The sequence below is a fragment of the Pezoporus occidentalis genome, unplaced genomic scaffold, assembly GCF_034315485.1.
Source record: "Pezoporus occidentalis ecotype Australia unplaced genomic scaffold, CSIRO_AGI_Poc_V1 ctg62, whole genome shotgun sequence".
NCBI lineage: Eukaryota > Metazoa > Chordata > Aves > Psittaciformes > Psittacidae > Pezoporus > Pezoporus occidentalis.
The window spans coordinates 3,388,760-3,406,496 of record NW_026915966.1 but is presented as its reverse complement, the minus strand read 5'-3'; the positions used below and the strand labels follow the sequence as shown (position 1 = coordinate 3,406,496).

General features: G+C 54.8%; 1 protein-coding gene across 10 annotated transcripts in view; it reads right to left on the bottom strand.

Moving 5' to 3' along the window:
• PRPSAP1 (phosphoribosyl pyrophosphate synthetase associated protein 1) overlaps window positions 1-17,737 on the bottom strand; it is a 36,151-nt gene that overhangs the window by 14,462 nt on the left and 3,952 nt on the right. For 4 of the 10 annotated variants that reach the window (XM_062639802.1, XM_062639796.1, XM_062639798.1 and 1 more), the window contains 2 exons: window positions 10,160-10,271; window positions 890-942 (listed from right to left, as the gene is read on the bottom strand). In XM_062639802.1, the coding sequence (XP_062495786.1) occupies window positions 890-942; window positions 10,160-10,271 (165 nt within the window). Of the gene's footprint in view, window positions 1-889; window positions 943-7,687; window positions 7,813-10,159; window positions 10,382-10,727; window positions 10,835-10,891; window positions 10,910-17,737 lie in introns of those variants that run through there. The other 6 variants (XM_062639799.1, XM_062639800.1, XM_062639795.1 and 3 more) reach the window with 5 other exon arrangements.

The window sequence follows — 17,737 nt, the reverse complement described above, 5'->3', positions numbered from 1 at the left end:
CCAAGGCAACACCAGCAGCAGAGAGCTGGGAGAGCTCCCCAGTTTCACTATCAAGGTCAAGACATTTCAACACTGACATGTGCTGTGTCTCTGCTGAACACAATTCTGATAGTCCCAGACTGACATGCAAAAGCTGAGCTACAGAGCCAAAGTTTCCTTGAGGTGCCTGTCTTAACCACTCATTTCCCACATAGCTGTGAACTAAAGGGCAGGAATAAGTGAAAGGAGAGAAATATCTACCCAGCTATAACTGCCTGGTCACTGGCAGTAACCTTAAGGGACTCTGCTCAGAGCAGGCTGTGCAGTGATGAATGTCTTCAGACCTTGCAGCAAGTGACCTGATTTAAAACTAACCCTAAAGGGCGAGGCCAACCCCACCAGAACCATGGCAGCTTATGCACCACGTAGCCCATTCTGGCTATAGGAGCAGCAGCACTATCACAGAATCCCAGACTGGTTTGGGTTGGAAAGGACCTTAAGAGCATCCAGTTCCAACTCCCTGCCACAGGCAGGGACACCTCACACTAGACCATGCTGCTCAAGGCTCTGTCCAACCTGGCCTTGAACACTGCCAGGGATGGAGCATTCACCATTTCTCTGGGCACCCTGTGGCAGTGCCTCACTGCCCTCACAGGGAAGAGCTTCTGCCTAACGCCTGAGGTAGGACTCTCCTTCAGAGGAGATGGGCAGCCAAATGAGCAAGAGGAGAAAACAAGGAACACATTTAAATTGCTTTGTCCAGGGTCAGACATGAGGTTTAGCAGTGCCAGGAGCAGCAGTAACATCACAGCTGAATCACTGCCCTCATTAGCCAGGCTTAGCTGATGGAATGAGGCAGCATTCCTAACATTACCTCAAACCAGTTGCAAATAGTAACCATTTCTCTCACCTCCATTGGTTTCCTGGTACACCACAGACTTCCCCAGCTCAGCACCGAGACGCCTGCAGAGAAAAAGAGGAAATGAAAAATGCAGGAACCCAACATTCGTAATAACTCAGTTCATGATCCAGAGCAGAGATGACCAAACAGGACACACCAACACAGCACAGCATTGCCTCAGCCTGCAAAACTACTTCTGCTCCCCTTGCCCCAGGGTCTCCTTCCGACACCCCTGGGGAAGGCTGATGTGTGCTCACAGAGCCAGCCTTCTGTGACTGCCTCCTGACGGCAGAGGACACCTTGCAGGCCTCTGCAATGCCACCTTAGGTGGGTCTGTTGCAAAACTAAACATTAATGATTTACTCAGACTTGATGAATGGCAACTGAGTCACTTCTTTTTGACTCCCACATCTTGTATTTTTCCCCCAAAACCTTTCTTAGGAAAAACCTCAGCTGACTGAAGAGATTTTAATGCCAAAAAAACACAAAAGGTTGCTGATTTTCTTTCAAATTACTCCTTCCTCCTCTCAAATGTTCAACCTACATCACTCATCACAACAAAGATTTAGTCTCACATCTCCCCCCGCCCTCTCTTCAGGGCTCTGCTTGGTGGCCATGCCATGGATCAGGAAACAGTTTATGTCTGGAAAATGCCTTTGTTCCACATGCCTGGAGAAGAGAAGCTGCATGGAGACCTCAGAGCAGCTTCCAGTTCTGAAGGGGGCTACAAGGATGCTGGAGAGGGACTCTTCATCAGGGACTGCAGCGATGGGACAAGGGGTGATGGGTTTAAACTGAAACAGGGGAAGCCAAGGTCAAATATAAGGCAGAAATTCTTCCCTGTGAGGGTGCTGAGGCCCTGGCACAGGGTGCCCAGAGAAGCTGTGGCTGCCCCATCCCTGGCAGTGTTCAAGGTGAGGTTGCACAGGGCTTGGAGCAACCAAGTAGAAGGTGTCCCTGCCCGTGGCAGGGGGTTGGTACTTTCCGACCCAAACCAGACTGTGATCTATGAACATTACCATGGTAGTTTCTTGTCCGCATTCACTTGGACACAAGTGAATCAGGACTACCCCTAAATGAAGGGCCCACATCTGTCACTGGCTTTCCCCTACTCTACCACCTTCAGCAGTTGGTCTCTCTCCATCTCCTCAGCCACAGATGCAGCCTTGTATTCAACTGTTGCACAGATTTGGTTTTTCAGAAGCCAGTGAGTGGGACAGCCCCACACCGCACTCTGGCCACCCTGGCTTTGAGCCCACAAGCTAGAGGTCTCAGTTGGAAGCTGGCCTGGAAATCACATCCAGGTCAGCTGCCATAACAGCTACTTCAATGCAGTATGACGTATTTGCTTAGCTGGCCTCTAAGCATGTGTTTGGCACACACACATTCCTGATCCTTTGTCTGGCAGTACCTGTGGCAACGGCTGAGGCTGGTGAGTGAACTCCTATGTGGAGAATTGCCCATGTGAGGTTGGAAGCAGACTGGCCTGGGTACCAGCTGCAGCATCACCCAGGGGCCACGCAGCCCAGAGCAGACCAGGCACCCAAATCTCTATCAATGGGGCTTCTCCCACCAGCCCTACTTGGTTAAAACTCACAGCTGCAATACAGGCATCCTCAGTACCTTCAGTGTCTTCAACCAGAGCTGGCAGTTGGGCAACAAAAAAGCAAATCCAGGGAGGGAAACACACTAAAGGTGATTTGCAGATGGGATCCTGCTGTCTTTCCCACGACAGTCAGGCATCTGCAACCACGAAGCTTTGGCCTTATCGCTGCCAAGGCGAAACCAGCTCAAGAATCACACACACAAAACAAACAGTGCATATGGGGAAACGTTTAGTGACTCACTCTTGTTCCTCCAGAACCACACAGCACGTCCCACAAGCTCCCTTTGGAAGCACGTGAGACCTGAGCTCACTGCAGACAGCACGTTCCTACCTCACTGCTGGGAGAAAGACTCCATTATAAACACTGTGCAATGCCTTTAGGCAAGCCTGCACCTCACAGCAGGAAGGAAAGCTTCAAAACCAGCGCAGCCACACACATCACAGCAAAGCATCCCTTGGAAAGTAGTGCTTTCAATGCTAAGCGATGGCAAACATGCACCACAGAGGTCTGTGATGCTCCAAACAGCCTCAAGTTGCACCAGGGAAGGGTTAAGCTGGATATTAGGAAAAATGTCTTCACCAAAAGGGTTATCCAGCACTGGAACAGGCTGCCCAGGGCAGCGGTGGAGTCACCATCCCTGGAGGGATTTAAAAAGACATGTTCAGTTCAAGGACAGGGAACTGCTTGAAAGAGTCCAGCGCGGAGCCACAAAGATGATTAAGGGAATGGAAGATCTCCCTTATGAGGGGAGGCTGAGGGAGCTGGGACTCTTTAGCTTGGAGGAGACTGAGGGGTGACCCCATCAATGTTTACAAATATGTAAAGGGTGAGTGTCAGGATGATGGAGCTAGGTTTTTTTCAGTGATGTCCAGTGACAGGACAAGGGGCAATGGGTGTAAACCGGAGCATAGGAGGTTCCAAGTGAACATCAGGAACAATTTCTTTACTGTGAGAGTGACAGCACTGGAACAGGTTGCCCAGGGGGGTCGTGGAGTCTCCAGTGTTGGAGATATTCAAGGCCCACCTGGACAAGTTCCTGTGTGATGTACTCTAGGTTACCCTGCTCTTGCAGGGGGGCTGGACTAGATGATCTTTTGAGGTCCCTTCCAAGCCTTGGGATTCTGTGTGGTTCTGTGTAAATGTGTCCCTGAGGGACATGGTTTGGTGGTGGGCTTGGCAGTGCTGGACTTGATCTTAAAGGTCTTTTCCAACCTGTTTCTATGATGTAGCTGGCAAGAAGAAACCAGAGGCCAGTGCTCCTCTGTTCAGGCTGCACAGCAGCGATGCAGCTTCTGTGCTGCTGAAACAAGAAATCAGAAAGGGAAGGCTGCTTTCCAATGGAAAGAGGGACACAAACAGCTCAGCTTGTCAAACCTGGCTGCAGACTTAAAGGAGTGAGCAGCAGTGGATTGCTCTGGTTGGACAATAAATCTCTCTCTCAATAAACCTCTGCTCCAGCTGCTGATGGCAACAAGAGGAGCAGCAATGGGAAAGATACAGCAAAAACTGCCCAGAAAGGTGCCAATCCACCTGACCTGCAGCACCCTGCAGATGACCAACAGGCAGCTCCACCAGTTCACCTTCCACTGAGTCCCTTCCTGAAGGCTTTGTGTGAGCTGAGGCTTCAGCCAACGAATGCACCTGATCAAACCTTCATTTATTTCCAAGGATACTATTGAAGCTCCTGTTGTAAAGCACCAAATTCCAGAGGACTTGCGTCAAAAGGGAGACTTGGCCAGAAGTCAAGGGCAGGGCAGGGCCACAGCTACCACACAGCCTGGGATCAACCCTTCCTTCCCATCACCTCTCCCTTTGCCTCCCTCCATTCCCAACTCTTTTCTCTCAAAGCCCTTCCCATGCAGAAGCTCCCAACCAGTCATTGCTTTAAGTGGTAGAGAAATTAAACTGACAGCAAGAACTCTGCCTGCATTCAGCTTCATGCCCAGCAGCACAGGGGCTGTCACTTGTCTGCAGGAAGATTCAGACTAGGAAAGAAAAGGCTGCACAAGCAACCCAGAGCACAAAACCATGCAGATACAGCTTCTTCTGGGAAAAAGAGCTCTTCAGGTCCTGCAGATAAATCACATCTTCAAGCCAAATGATTTCCATTGACCAAAGCCCTGCTGGGTGCTGCAGTATTTGGCCACAGGGAGTTGGAGGCTTTTGCCAACACCAAAGTGTTTGAGGCCAAAATCTCACTTGTTAACCAGCCCCATGTAGACATATGAGCACATATTTACTTCTGGAAGCTCCCTTCTCCATCCAAGGGAGACAGAAACTCAGTTTAGTGCTGGTTTAGGTTTCAAAAGCAGCAATGTGCACACAGAGCCCCAGCACAGAGGGCTGAGATCAAAGTGTTACTACACCAGGCTGCTCCCAGCTTTTGAAGTCCATAATGCCAGCTCAGTGCAAGCTATCCCAGTATGACCACTCACTTGCTCGCTCCTCACTGCTGTCCTCACATCAGCTCCATCACTAAAGTGACTCCTCTAGGACCTGATGGCATCTAAGAGAAAAGTTCTCATTACAGCTTTAAAAAACCTACTCAGAACAGCTGACTGATCTGGAATCTCTCTCTCTGTAAAGTTGTCCTCTGCAGTCTCACCACATGCCAAGAGGATATTAAGCTGTGGCTACAAGAGTGTTTAGAAAATGTCTCAAATTCACAGCCTCAAAGTGCACAGCTCAGCAATCACCTACACCTCAATGAGGAAATGACATAGGAAACTAGGAGCCTGTATGAGACTGTACTTTAAAATGCTTCTCTGAAGCCTGTCAAAACCAACTGTACCAGGCTCCAGACAGAGAGGACAGCCAGTTAAGAGAGACGTGATGCTCAGCTGAATCACCATTCAAGGGGGAAGTGCACTTGCAGGATTTCATGCCACCAGAGCATGCCTCAGTACTGCTGGGAAGGGTGCTCAGGTTGCATTTCCTTCTCCCCTCTTTGACAAGCACCAAAAGACATTTGGAAAGTCATCTCCAAAGGACGCTTCCAGCTCAGAGTGCAAACATGAAAACTGAAGAGAAATCTGCACACAGAGAAAGCCCTTTATTTTAGCAATATCCTCTACATTACAAACACTGTCACAGGTCACAGTTCTGCAAGCACCTGACTCTCCCCACACCTCCAGCCTCCACCAACTGCTGCAGATCCAGAAGGAGCTGGAGCTGAGAGCAGAGGATCTGCTCCATGCTTAACCATGGCCACAGCCTGACTTTGAGTCGCTTTCCAAACTCGAGCAGATCTTTATTTAAAGGTCAGACATCTCATCCAGCAAGCACAATGCAGCTCTGGGGTGTATTTCCTAATCTCCCACTACAAAAAACAAGCCAGGAAAAGGGAAAGGAAACTGCAGCTTCCTGGACACAAGGCAGTTTGTTCAGAGAGCCTTAGAACTACCCCAGTTCTCCTTCACCTCTCTCCATCCACCCATCACAATTGGATACTTGAAGAATAATCCCTACTGCTCATCTGCGACTTGCACCCTGAGCCATGCAGCACTTGCATCACCCGTTCCAGCCATGCCACGAGCCATGAAGCTGAACTATGGGCAAATACCACCCAGATTTTCCTCTACTTCTACCAGAATACTCCTTGGGAAGTCAGTCTGCTCAGCACCTTACCTGCCCAAGCTGCACAGAACATCTCAAAGCCCAACTGCTCCATTCACACCCTTCTCCAGCACTGTTCCCCTCCTGTAACCCTCTCCAACTGTACTACTTTTTAGCTGGTTATCTTTGACCCCTTTCCAAAACCTTTTCATGCAGTTTCACCCTGTAATATCCGTTAGCTTCCTGGCACAGAGCTGCATCTTCTGAGGTGGAGAAGAGCTCATGCCACCTCTTCTCCTCCCTTAGCACCACACAAGAGCTCTTTCCTGAAGGCAGGAACCACGTTTGGAGATGGGCAGAGCAGCATCACAAGGTGATCTGAAGGATTAAGTGACTCCCCTGTGTCATCCTAAGAGCAATGTCAACCTTCCTCATTAGGCCATTTCTCCATCCCATGAGAACTCCTTTAGCTGAGGGGATTGCTGCAAGTCCTCCTGACACACTGTCCCTTCCAAAACCAAGGCTCACCTCCTGTTCATCCATAAAAACCATCACCCTGTTGCAGCACTGGGTACACAACCTCCTACAACCAGAGATTAGAACACAAGGCTCCATCTTTCCCTCATCACTCCACGTTGTTTAGGCTCACAGCCTTGCTTTTATCTTCAGATCACCAGCATTTCCCATTGCTACCAACCAAATGAATGTCTAGAACACTCCCATCCACAGCCTGCAGGGAGTTTACCACAGTATCACTATGCAGGAACACTGGGGAAGCATTAGCAAGCTTCAACCAGCAAATCCCTCCAACCCAAACACACCAGCAGGGAGTGGAATGTAGTGTTTGCATCCTGCTAACCACGCACTGCAGTCAGAGCGAGATCTAAATTCATCTGTTAGACTCTGGAGACCTAAGCAAACTTTTGCTAGACCTCCTCCCTACCCCAGCAGCACACAGGCCCATTAGGGATCAGGAGAGGTCCAGAAATTAGCTGTCTTCCCTGTAAAAGCAGCTTTTGATCATGTGCAAAGTGTCCTAATTGCAGTAGGAATTTTCTTTCCATGAGGGAATTAAAAATCATCGCTCTTAATTTCTAGGATACAAGTAAACATATGGATTTATTTATGCTTCAGTGGTCCTGAGTCTAAGGAGCATCTCTACCATCTAAAGTTTCAGAAGGCATCTGGCTCTCACAAACCAGCACCATCTCCTCTCCCTGGCATGGCTACAGAAACAAGAGCTCTGAAAGCTCAGAGCTGGACTATCCCTTTAGTCACCCATCCCCTAACCAGACAAGAATCACACTGGGAAATGGCAGAGATCAGAACTCTACACTCAGAGCCTGAATCAAAAGCAGCTCTGGAAGTTCTGTATTAAAAGAAGTGAGGAGATGGAACAGATTTCACAGGTTTATGTCCCACTGCTCCTCCCCAGGCTTGAGAGGTCAAAAAAGGCTAAGCCAGGACTCCTCAAGTGTCATTTTCACCATCACACGTACAAGCAAAGAGCAACAGAGCCTCAGACCAGTGCCCCCAGGGGCCCTACTCCTAATATTGTGTGTTGTTTTAAAGTTCTTTTACTACTTAAACTAAAGGCCATAAAAAAACTTTAAAAAGCACGCACAATATTAGAGGACACACTCACCCTTCTAAGACTGCTCCAACTCAATTAAAAGGCTCAACTGAACTCCCCAGCAAAGCACAGGCTGGGATGGGACACGGTGGCAAAGGCAGCAGTCACGCAGCTTTTGCAACCTGAAAAAACAAGGAATGCATTACAAAGGTGTAGAAACAGCCCCTGAGCTCCAAGGGAGGTCAGAGCCAAACTACTCAACAAGATGCTAAGAACACCTTTATTTTGGAGAGACTTTTTACTGTGACCAGATCCCAACTAGTCACAGAGTCATGGAATAGTTTGTGTTGGAAGGGACCCTAAAGCTCATCCAGTTCCAACCCCCTGCAATGGACAGGGACACCTTCCACTAGAGCAGCTTGCTCCAAGCCCTTGTGTCCAACCTGGCCTTGAACACTGCCAGGGATGAGGCAGCCACAGCTTCTCTGGGCACCCTGTGCCAGCGCCTCAGCACCTTCACAGGGAAGAATTGCCTTATCTCCAACCAGAACTTCCCCTGTTTCAGTTTGAACCCATCACCCCTTGCCCCGTCACTACAATCCCTGATGAAGAGTCCCTCTCCAGCATCCTTGTAGCTCCCTTGAGACACTGGAAGCTGCTCTGAGGTCTCCACACAGCTTCTCTTCTCCAGTCTGAACAGCCCCAACTTTCTCATCCTGTCTTCCTACAGGAGATGCTCCAGCCCCTGATCATCCTTCTGGCCTCCTCTGGGAGGAGGATGATTCCACGTCTTGCACTCCCTCTCCAACAAAACCTCATCCCCATATTCTCATCCTTCACACCTTCCCATTTTAGCTCAGTCATTGCTCCCAGTTTACAGCTGTGTGTCCCCAAGCCCCAGTTTCAGCAGTAGCTGTGCAGCACACTGCCATGCTCACACCACCACCCGTGCATCCCAACTCCTCACTGGTGTTAGAGCCAAGGTGAGAAGCCCCCATCTCCTCTATTAGCAGTTTACTTCATGAAGGACAGCAGGGAGGTCACTGCCTGGATCCTGCTGTCACTCAGAGCATCACTGAGCACCCTGCAGAGGGTTCCATCCGCACATGGTATAGCCATGGCCTGGGGAAGCCCATTCCCTGCCTCTTCTCATTACATCTGTTTAAAAATGGAGTTATTTTTAGAGACGAAGAGCAAAGAATAAAGATTGGCCCTTTGCTCCTTCAGTCCTGAGAGCACAGAGCTCATGAAGGTCTACTCACCCCCAGGGGACTTCTGTTATGTTCTGTGTTGACATAACAGGGCAAGTCCTGTAAAACCGTGTCCCATCTGTTACAGCAAAACTTACTTTTTTTAGACATTTTATTTCCAGAGTTGTGTCAGTGCCAGAACTGACCAAAAAGAGGAAAAGTACATGAACCAAAAAATGCTTTCCACTCCCAAACAAGAGGATTTCCCTCTCTGACTCACACATAATGAAGCCCATCGCTATTATCCAACATGCATCCCATCAATGCTAGCAATCCCAGCCAGACAGCCAAATCAGCTTCATGGAGATAATCTGTTTATTAAACTAGCTGGACAAACAGCACAATGCTCTTGTGCTTAAGGTAGCCGCACACCTCTCTTTAGTAACGTTCACAGTATAAGCACCCCTTGGAGATGGATCAGCCACCAGTTGCTCTGCTGCAGCAAACACACACTGAACCCCCTCAATTTTGGGAGCAGCTTTCTATGAACTGTAGCTATGACGCAGAAAGGAAATTCAAGTCCAGCTTTAGGATGGCAGCTCCCCAAACCACAGATGCTTGCCTCAGAAAAGCCCCTTCAACTGGGAGTCTTAAGCCCCAGTTCAGCCCCAGTTTGAACCAAACTAATCCAAAGCAGAAAATCAAGTGTCAGGGGGGACTCAGTGCTCCTATGTGCACAGGAGCCCCGTTCTGGAGTCAGCTGTTACACCCCCATCCAATGCATCCAAACTCTGCCCTAACTGATGGGCTGAGAAACAAGGAGCACACTTCTTCTACCTCTGAACTAAAGCCTCCTTTGTGAGCATGTGCTGCCCACCTCTCCCACCCCACCAAGATCCACGGTGCTTGGTGCAAGCGCTGCTGTTGCACCAAGGTGCACTCACGCCACGCTCAGCACACCCCAAAGCAGTGAAGCTGTTGGGCAAAAAAGGTCAGCAGCCTGTGCCCGTGAAAGGCAGCAGAGAGAGCTCCGAGCATCCCCCAAGCCAGTCAAAACGCTTTCTGAGGTTTGCTCAGCCATGCTGCACCTCCTCCCTTCCCAAAAGTAACAGCTTCTGCTGCACCCTGGCCTTTCCAGCCCTGAAATGGATGTCAAAGACACCAGTGTTCAAACGGAGCTACCGGCAGGGATGAGCTGGTGCTGAGGAGAAGGGCAGAGCTGCTGGAGGCTCCCAGCGCAACCCCTCTGCAGCAACGGTGCCTGCAGCAGCCGCCTGCGGCTGGGGAAGGAGGGAGGACGCCAAGAGCCTGCCCGGAGGAGCGGGGGGAGAAACTTGCACGAGAGGGAACTTACTCCGTGATCCGCTTCGCCAGCTCAGTGGAGGCTGCCGTGGAGTTGGCCGAGAAGACCCGGTAGCCGCTTCTGGCCGCGTTCATCGCCACAGAGTCATGCGAGCCCCGCGGAGCTCGGAAGTGAGAGAAAACAGATTTGTAAGGCAACAAGAGCTTCCGTGGCATCCTTTTCTTCCTCTCCGCCACGATCACCGCCCCTCAAAGGGGTGGGGAAGAGGGAGGAGGAGGAGGAGAGCCGTCCCGCTACCTGCGGCCTTGCTGCTCCATTCCCGTGGCAAAGTGTGAAAGGGGAGGTGGAAATAACAGCTATTAAAATGGAGCAGCAACGGGGCGGGGGGATATGGGGAGGAAGGGAGGGAGCGTTGCCTGCAGAGCGAACCCCAACCCAAACCCGCCCTCATGCACCGGGGAAGAACACTCCCCAAAATGGGGAATGGGGGGACCAAGGCAGAGAGAGGGTTCCTTGGGAAGGCGGCGTGTGGAAGGGGCACGGGCAGGTGGAAGGGGGGAGCCGGAACTGGGGGGTAAGGGGTCCCTAAGAGGCCGGGGAGCCCCTCCCGCTCCTTCACCCAGCCAAGCGGGTTCCGCCACCGGCCAGACCGCGCTTCCCCTCAGCCGCCATCTTCCCGCGGCAGAGACCGCCCCCGCTGCCATCTTAGGTGAGGGCACAGCGGCCTCCCTGCCCCTCACAGCGGAACACGGCTACCAGCTTCTGCCCGGGAAGCGCCGGTACCTGAGGAGAAGGCGTGAGGGCGGTGAACACTCCCCCTGCTCAGGCCGGGGAGCGCTGCCCGCTCCCGGCGCTGCTGACAGCGCGGCCGCTCCTGCCCGCGGCAGCTTCACTTGCCCGCGCCTAAGATGGCGGCCCGGCGGAAGCGCTGTGGCGGCGCTCTAGCCTCGCTCTATGGCAGGCGGGGGCGGGCTGCGGCGGCGCTCTAGCCTCGCTCTATGGCAGGCGGGGCGGGCTGCGGCGGCGCTCTAGCCTCGCTCTAGCCTCGCTCTATGGCAGGCGGGGCGGGCTGCGGCGGCGCTCTAGCCTCGCTCTATGGCAGGCGGGGCGGGAGGCCGTGCTCGGGGCCGGGGGCTGTCCCCTCAGCGGCCCACGGCGGGGATGGCGGCCCTGAGGGGGCAGTGCTGGCGCTCAGCCCGCTCTCGGCACCGCCTCCCAAGGGAACACGCTCTGTCAGGCTGCCCGAGGGCCTCCGGGCTCGTTGGGTGTGAGGGCGAAGTCCGTCGCCGGGTACAGGCGCTGAAGGAGTCGTGTAAGCGGAGCGCTCGTGCCCCAGCCCGTGGGGCAGAGGCCTGTGCTGGCCCCCCCGGACCCGGCGAGTGTGCTCGGCATCGGCGGGACGGCATCGGCGGGAGCTGCATCGGCGGGACACGGCCTCGTTCTGCTGGAGGGAGAGGCCTTTCCAGGCACTGCAGAAGTGGCATCGCCTGACGGAAAGGGGAGGAAGTCAGGACATGGGGCTGCAGTCAGGGCACGGGGGCTGCAGTGAGGACATGGGGCTGCAGTGAGGGCATGGGGCTGCAGTGAGGGCATGGGGCTGCAGTGAGGACATGAGGGCTGCAGTGAGGGCATGGGGGCTGCAGTGAGGGCATGGGGCTGCAGTGAGGGCATGGGGGCTGCAGTCAGGACATGGGGCTGCAGTGAGGGCATGGGGGCTGCAGTGAGGGCATGGGGGCTGCAGTGAGGATATGGGGCTGCAGTCAGGACATGGGGCTGCAGTGAGGATATGGGGCTGCAGTCAGGACACGGGGCTGCAGTGAGGATATGGGGCTGCAGTCAGGACATGGGGCTGCAGTGAGGATATGGGGCTGCAGTCAGGACACGGGGCTGCAGTGAGGATATGGGGCTGCAGTCAGGACATGGGGCTGCAGTGAGGGCATGGGGCTGCAGTGAGGGCATGGGGCTGCAGTCAGGACATGGGGCTGCAGTGAGGGCATGGGGCTGCAGTGAGGGCATGGGGCTGCAGTGAGGACATGGGGCTGCAGTGAGGGCATGGGGCTGCAGTGAGGGCATGGGGCTGCAGTGAGGACATGGGGCTGCAGTGAGGACATGGGGCTGCACGCAGGACATGGGGCTGCAGTCAGGACATGGGGGCTGCAGTCAGGACATGGGGCTGCAGTCAGGACATGGGGCTGCACTCGACATGGGGGCTGCAGTCAGGTCTTGGGGGTTGCAGTCAGGGCATGGGGGCTGCACTCAGGGCATGGGGGCTGCACTCAGGGCATGGGGGCTGCACTCAGGGCATGGGGGCTGCACTCAGGGCATGGGGCTGCAGTCAGGACATGGGAGCTGCAGTTAGGACATGGGGGCTGCAGTGAGGGCATGGGGCTGCAGTCTGGATATGGGGCTGCAGTCAGGACATGGGGCTGCAGTGAGGGCATGGGGGCTGCAGTCAGGACATGGGGGCTACAGTCAAGATATGGGGGCTGTAATTGGACATGGGGCTGCAGTCAGGACATGGGGGCTGCACTCAGGGCATGGGGGCTGCACACCTCCATGGCTCAGCAGTGACCCCACTGCTCTGGTGCACGTGTGTGTGACACAAGCAATGCCTCCAGCCACAGCTCCTGTCAGAAACATTCCATGCTTGGCTGGGAGCTGCAGCGTTGCTGTCAGTCCTCCTCAGCTGAACACTTCATTAAAGGTTGGCTCTCTCCAGCCCTCGTTAAGATGCAGCATCCTCAATGCAAACGAGAGAGAAATGCATTTGTGTGCACTGCCCAAGCACCAGGGTGGGACGTTTCATCTCCCCCCAGCATCCCTCAAAACCACCTCACAGTTACCTACCTGATGAAGCCTCCCAAGCTGCAGGATCCATTTGCTGGGGGGCACAGATACCCCCTATGGGCACCCCAACCCAGGCTCTCCCTCACCTTCATCCAGAGTTGTGTTTAGTGATGGCTGCTGCTGCCTTGCACCGTCACAGCACCCAGCTTCACCCATCACAAGCAGCTGGCTTTGTCCTAAAGGAAGGAGGTGAAAAAGGGAACCCTTTGGGTGGGCACAGGCTATTTCTATGGTGTAGAAGCTGGCTGAGTGCTGAGGGCCCCCCTGCTCCCACCAAGGGATGGGGACAGCTGGGCCAAACCCTGAGCAGCACCCAGGCAGGGGGAGCAAGGAGGGACGGACCCCAAGGGCAGGGAGGGGGACCCAGCACCTCTGCAGGGTGCTCAGCTCCTCCCCGGGCCCAGCGCGGGGATTTACTGCTGCCCTCCTCCAGAGCGCTTCCCTCCTGGCCTGCCAGCCATCAGGTGTGCCGGAGCAGGAGCAAGGGCTCATTCACGCCGTCCCACCCGCGGCCAGCTCGCTCCTCCCTCGGCAGCTCAACACAGCAGCCTAGTGCTGATGCTGGGGCCTCTGCTCCAGCTCCATCCTCCCGCTGCCTCCTGGGATGCTCAGAGCCACGCAGCGGGGATGGATCCCACACGGTGGGGTTGGGATCGGCCCCGTGGAGCTGAGATTGTGGCTGTTATCCCTGCAGCAGCCAGCCTTTCTCCGGGGAAAAGGGAGCCGCCGGTTCCCCTGACAGTCCCACCTGCCTTTACAGCCGGGCAGAGGAGAAAGGAGCCCTTGGTAACTTGGGGAGCAAGGAGTATCCCAGCTCCTGGCATGCTCAGAGGCAGCAGAGCCCTCCGCCCGGAGCATGGCAGAGAGCAAGGCCTGACAGTGCTTCATTATTCCATTATCAGAGGGCAGATTAGGAGGGCGGGTCAGGGAACAGCGCCGGCTTTAGGCGGGTTTAGCTCCTTTCGAAAGGCTTATCCAGGCTCAGCCTCCCTCGCTGCCGTGTTCTGAGCTGAGGGGCTTGAGCAGTGCTCAGGGAAGGGATGGGCAGGGGGGGGTCACAGCCAAGAAAGGGTCCATCTGGGAGGCTGTGATACCCAAACCCAGCGTTATACACTGAGTGTCAGCCCCCAGCGAGGGCGGCTTCTCAGCTCTGCCAAGTCCTGCATTGCTCCCAGAGAGCACCAGGGTGTTCGCTGTGGGGTGGGTTCACGTGTGGGGCTGACACAGGATAACCCTGCAAAGCAGAACCAGGTTTTGCCCTTTCTCCTTTACCAAATGCCACCCTGGAGCTGGGCTGGGGTGGCCGGAACCCGGCAGGGAGAGAGGAGCTGTGGGAACTGCTGCAGCAAATCCCTCCTCTGCTTCCCCAGGCCAGCAACGGGATGCTGTGGTGGGATGCTGTGTCCCCCATACGTAACTGCCCCAGCCCAGTGGTTCTCATTGCAGCCTCTGACTCACCTCCCAAAAATTCCTCTGCTCACATCATGCAGGAAACCGCTGCAGGGAAGTGGTGAAAACCCTGCAACAACGGCCTGAAGCTTGGCTTCCTCCAGCCAAGGGGGGGAGATCAAACAGCAGTACATTGGCCTCCATCGCTCTGATGCCAGGAACACTCATGGGGGTGACTTCATGCCTGAGCCAGTGGTGGGGGTGTGTGGTTATTCCAGACTCAGCAGCTTCTCATAGGACATCTGGGAGTGTTTCCCCAAGCACAGGGCCTGACCTCAGAAATATCCCTGAGTCAAGCATCAGGAATGAGCTCAGCTGCTTTGAGTGAGCCCCTGTGGTCCTGGGCTGTGCTGAGAGCTTGGCAAGGGGGGGTGGCAGCCCCCAGCCGGTCAAAGCCTGGCTGTGATTGAGGAGCTGCTGAAACCCCGAGCTCCTCAGAGGTTGAGAAACTGCCTGGGTTAAGCCCTGTGTGAAGCTGGGCTTGTGGGTGATACCCACTGCTATAGGTGGTACCCACTGCTATGGGTGATACCCACTGCTATGGGTGGTACCCACTGCTAGGGGTGATACCCACTGCTGTGAGTGGTACCCACTGCTATGGGTGATACCCACTGCTAGGGGTGGTACCCACTGCTAGGGGTGATACCCACTGCTATGGGTGATACCCACTGCTATGGGTGGTACCCACTGCTATGGGTGATACCCACTGCTATGGGTGATACCCACTGCTATGAGTGGTACCCACTGCTACAGGTGATACCCACTGCTGTGAGTGATACCCAGTGCTGTGGGTGATACCCACTGCTATAGGTGATACCCACTGCTATGGATGATACCCACTGCTATGGGTGATACCCACTGCTATGGATGATACCCACTGCTATGAGTAGTAGCCACTGCTATGGGTGATACCCACTGCTGTGAGTGATACCCACTGCTATGGATGATACCCACTGCTATGGGTGATACCCACTGTTATGGGTGATACCCACTGCTATGGATGATACCCACTGCTATGGGTAGATACTCACTGCTAGGTGTGATACCCACTGCTATGGATGATACCCACTGCTATGAATGATACCCACTGCTATGGGTGATACCCACTGCTATGGATGATACCCACTGCTAGGGGTGATACCCACTGCTATGGATGATACCCACTGCTGTGAGTGATACCCACTGCTGTGAGTGATACCCACTGCTATTGGGTGATACCCACTGCTATGGGTGATACCCACTGCTATGGATGATACCCACTGCTATGGGTAGATACTCACTGCTATGGGTAGATACCCACTGCTATTGGGTGATACCCACTGCTATGGGTGATACCCACTGCTATGGATGATACCCACTGCTATGGTTCATGGAGCCAGCACCGGGGGTGCAGCCACTTGCCAGAGTTCTACCCCAAATCAATGACAGACCCAAAACCTGTGTCCTGGCTCATGCACCTCAGGTGGGATGCGATCCCAATCACTCTCCCACATGAGATACCTGTTGTTGCTGTCCCCTCCTGCCCCGCTGGTCCCATGGGTCAGCACCAGCATCTCCCTGGGAGACTGCTCCCCATGAGCCCCAGTGGTGAGGGGCTGAGCTGCATTCCCTGGCCTCGGGCTGCCCCAGAGTGGCTCCATCCCTGCCCTGGCCGCTCCTGCAGGCACTGCCTGGAACGCTCCCAGTGCTGCAGTGGGTGGCTGTCCCCCTGCCAAGCCCTGCAGCCCTGCCAGCCCCGCTGCAGCACACAGACACACTATTTCTGGATCCACCTTGAGACAAGTACCTTCAGCAGCAGGAATGATGCTAAAAGAGACGGATCCAGGATGAGTGCATCCCATTCCTGTCCCCAGGCGGCTGCAGCAGAGCAGGCAGGGAGCTGGAGGAGCTGCTGTGTGGCTCGGAAGGAAACGCTGCCGTTCAACCTGCTGCAGAGCTGTGTCCTCTGCACGCCTCCTCCAGAGCCTGTCGCTGCTGTGTAGGCAGCAGGAGCCTGAAATCCAGGCTTGTCCTGGCATGGAGAGCCACGCATCAGCATGATGAAGGACTAAGGCAGGGCCAGGAAGCCCCCAGCCTCTGCTTTCTTCCCCCATGCCAAGCTCTCTGTGGGCAGCAGCTCCTCTAAGCAGCTTGGAGCAGGAGGGAGCTGAGGGGATGCTGAATTGCCACATTTAACCCTTGGCTGATGGCACAACTCAAGGCATACCTTGTCTGCTGCTTCTGCCTCAGTTTCCCCAACCACAGGAGCATCCACCACCCTCTGCAGGGGCACGGCACTCTGGATGTACAACCCTGCTTCCCTAGATGACATTGGTGAGGTCTGGGGTACCCCACAGGCCCTCCAGGACAAGAGTTTGTGGGGTGTTTGCTCTTGAAGAGACACCGGCGGTCTCCATGGTCATGGCTGGCCTGGACACCCTGCACTGAGCACCCATTGCAGTGGTGGTGGGGGGGGCATTCACCACCCTCTGTCCCCACAACATCCCCAACCCACATTCCCACACTGCTCTCCCACATACGTGGCCTCTGCAGCACTGGGAATGGAGTGGATCAGGACAAACCTGACCTGCAGACTGCTGAGCACCCTTCAGGCTGCTGCTTGGGTCAAAGGAGCTCGTTAAAGCTCCTGTAATTAAGATAGGCCCAGAGGACTGTTTATCAGCACTGAGGGCGAAGGAAGTGATCCCACTTCCGTATGAGCCATCGCATCTGGAGCCAAGCAAGTGGTGTCCATGTGGGATGGAGCTGAATCAACGCGTGGCTGTGGAAGCAGAGCACAGGGACCCACGTGGGGCTGGTGGTGGGCACTGGGGTCTCCGTGGTACAAAGCATCCACCCAGGGTGGCACAGCACTGGGACGGGCTCATAGACCAGCACTGAGATGGAAAAGCTCATCACGGAGGTTGAGTTTGTGCTGGTCCCATTCCCCATCTGAGGAAAACCTGGCTGCAGCCCCCTCATTCCCTGCATCCCCACCATGGGCAGCACTGCCCTAAACCTTCCCATGGCACTGCCGCCTTCAACAACCCACCGGGAAGCCACTCTCAGCCCCTTTCCCAGCTCACAGCTGTGGCCAGCAGAGCCTGGCTGGGCATTCCGCTCCTATTTAAAGCTCAGGCAGGGTAAGGGGACCCCTGCGGCACGGGGCCATGGATGGATGTGGCGTGGTGAGGACAGAGCCCGAAGCCGCCCCATCACCCCGTGCACCTGCGGGGAGCAGTGAGACAGCTCTGCTCTCACATCCTCCCACTGCGTCTCGTGCCTTCCTGAGCGGAAATCGGGAGCACGTTAGTCACCGAGCAGGGAGAGGGGCAGGTCAGGGCGCTGCACACC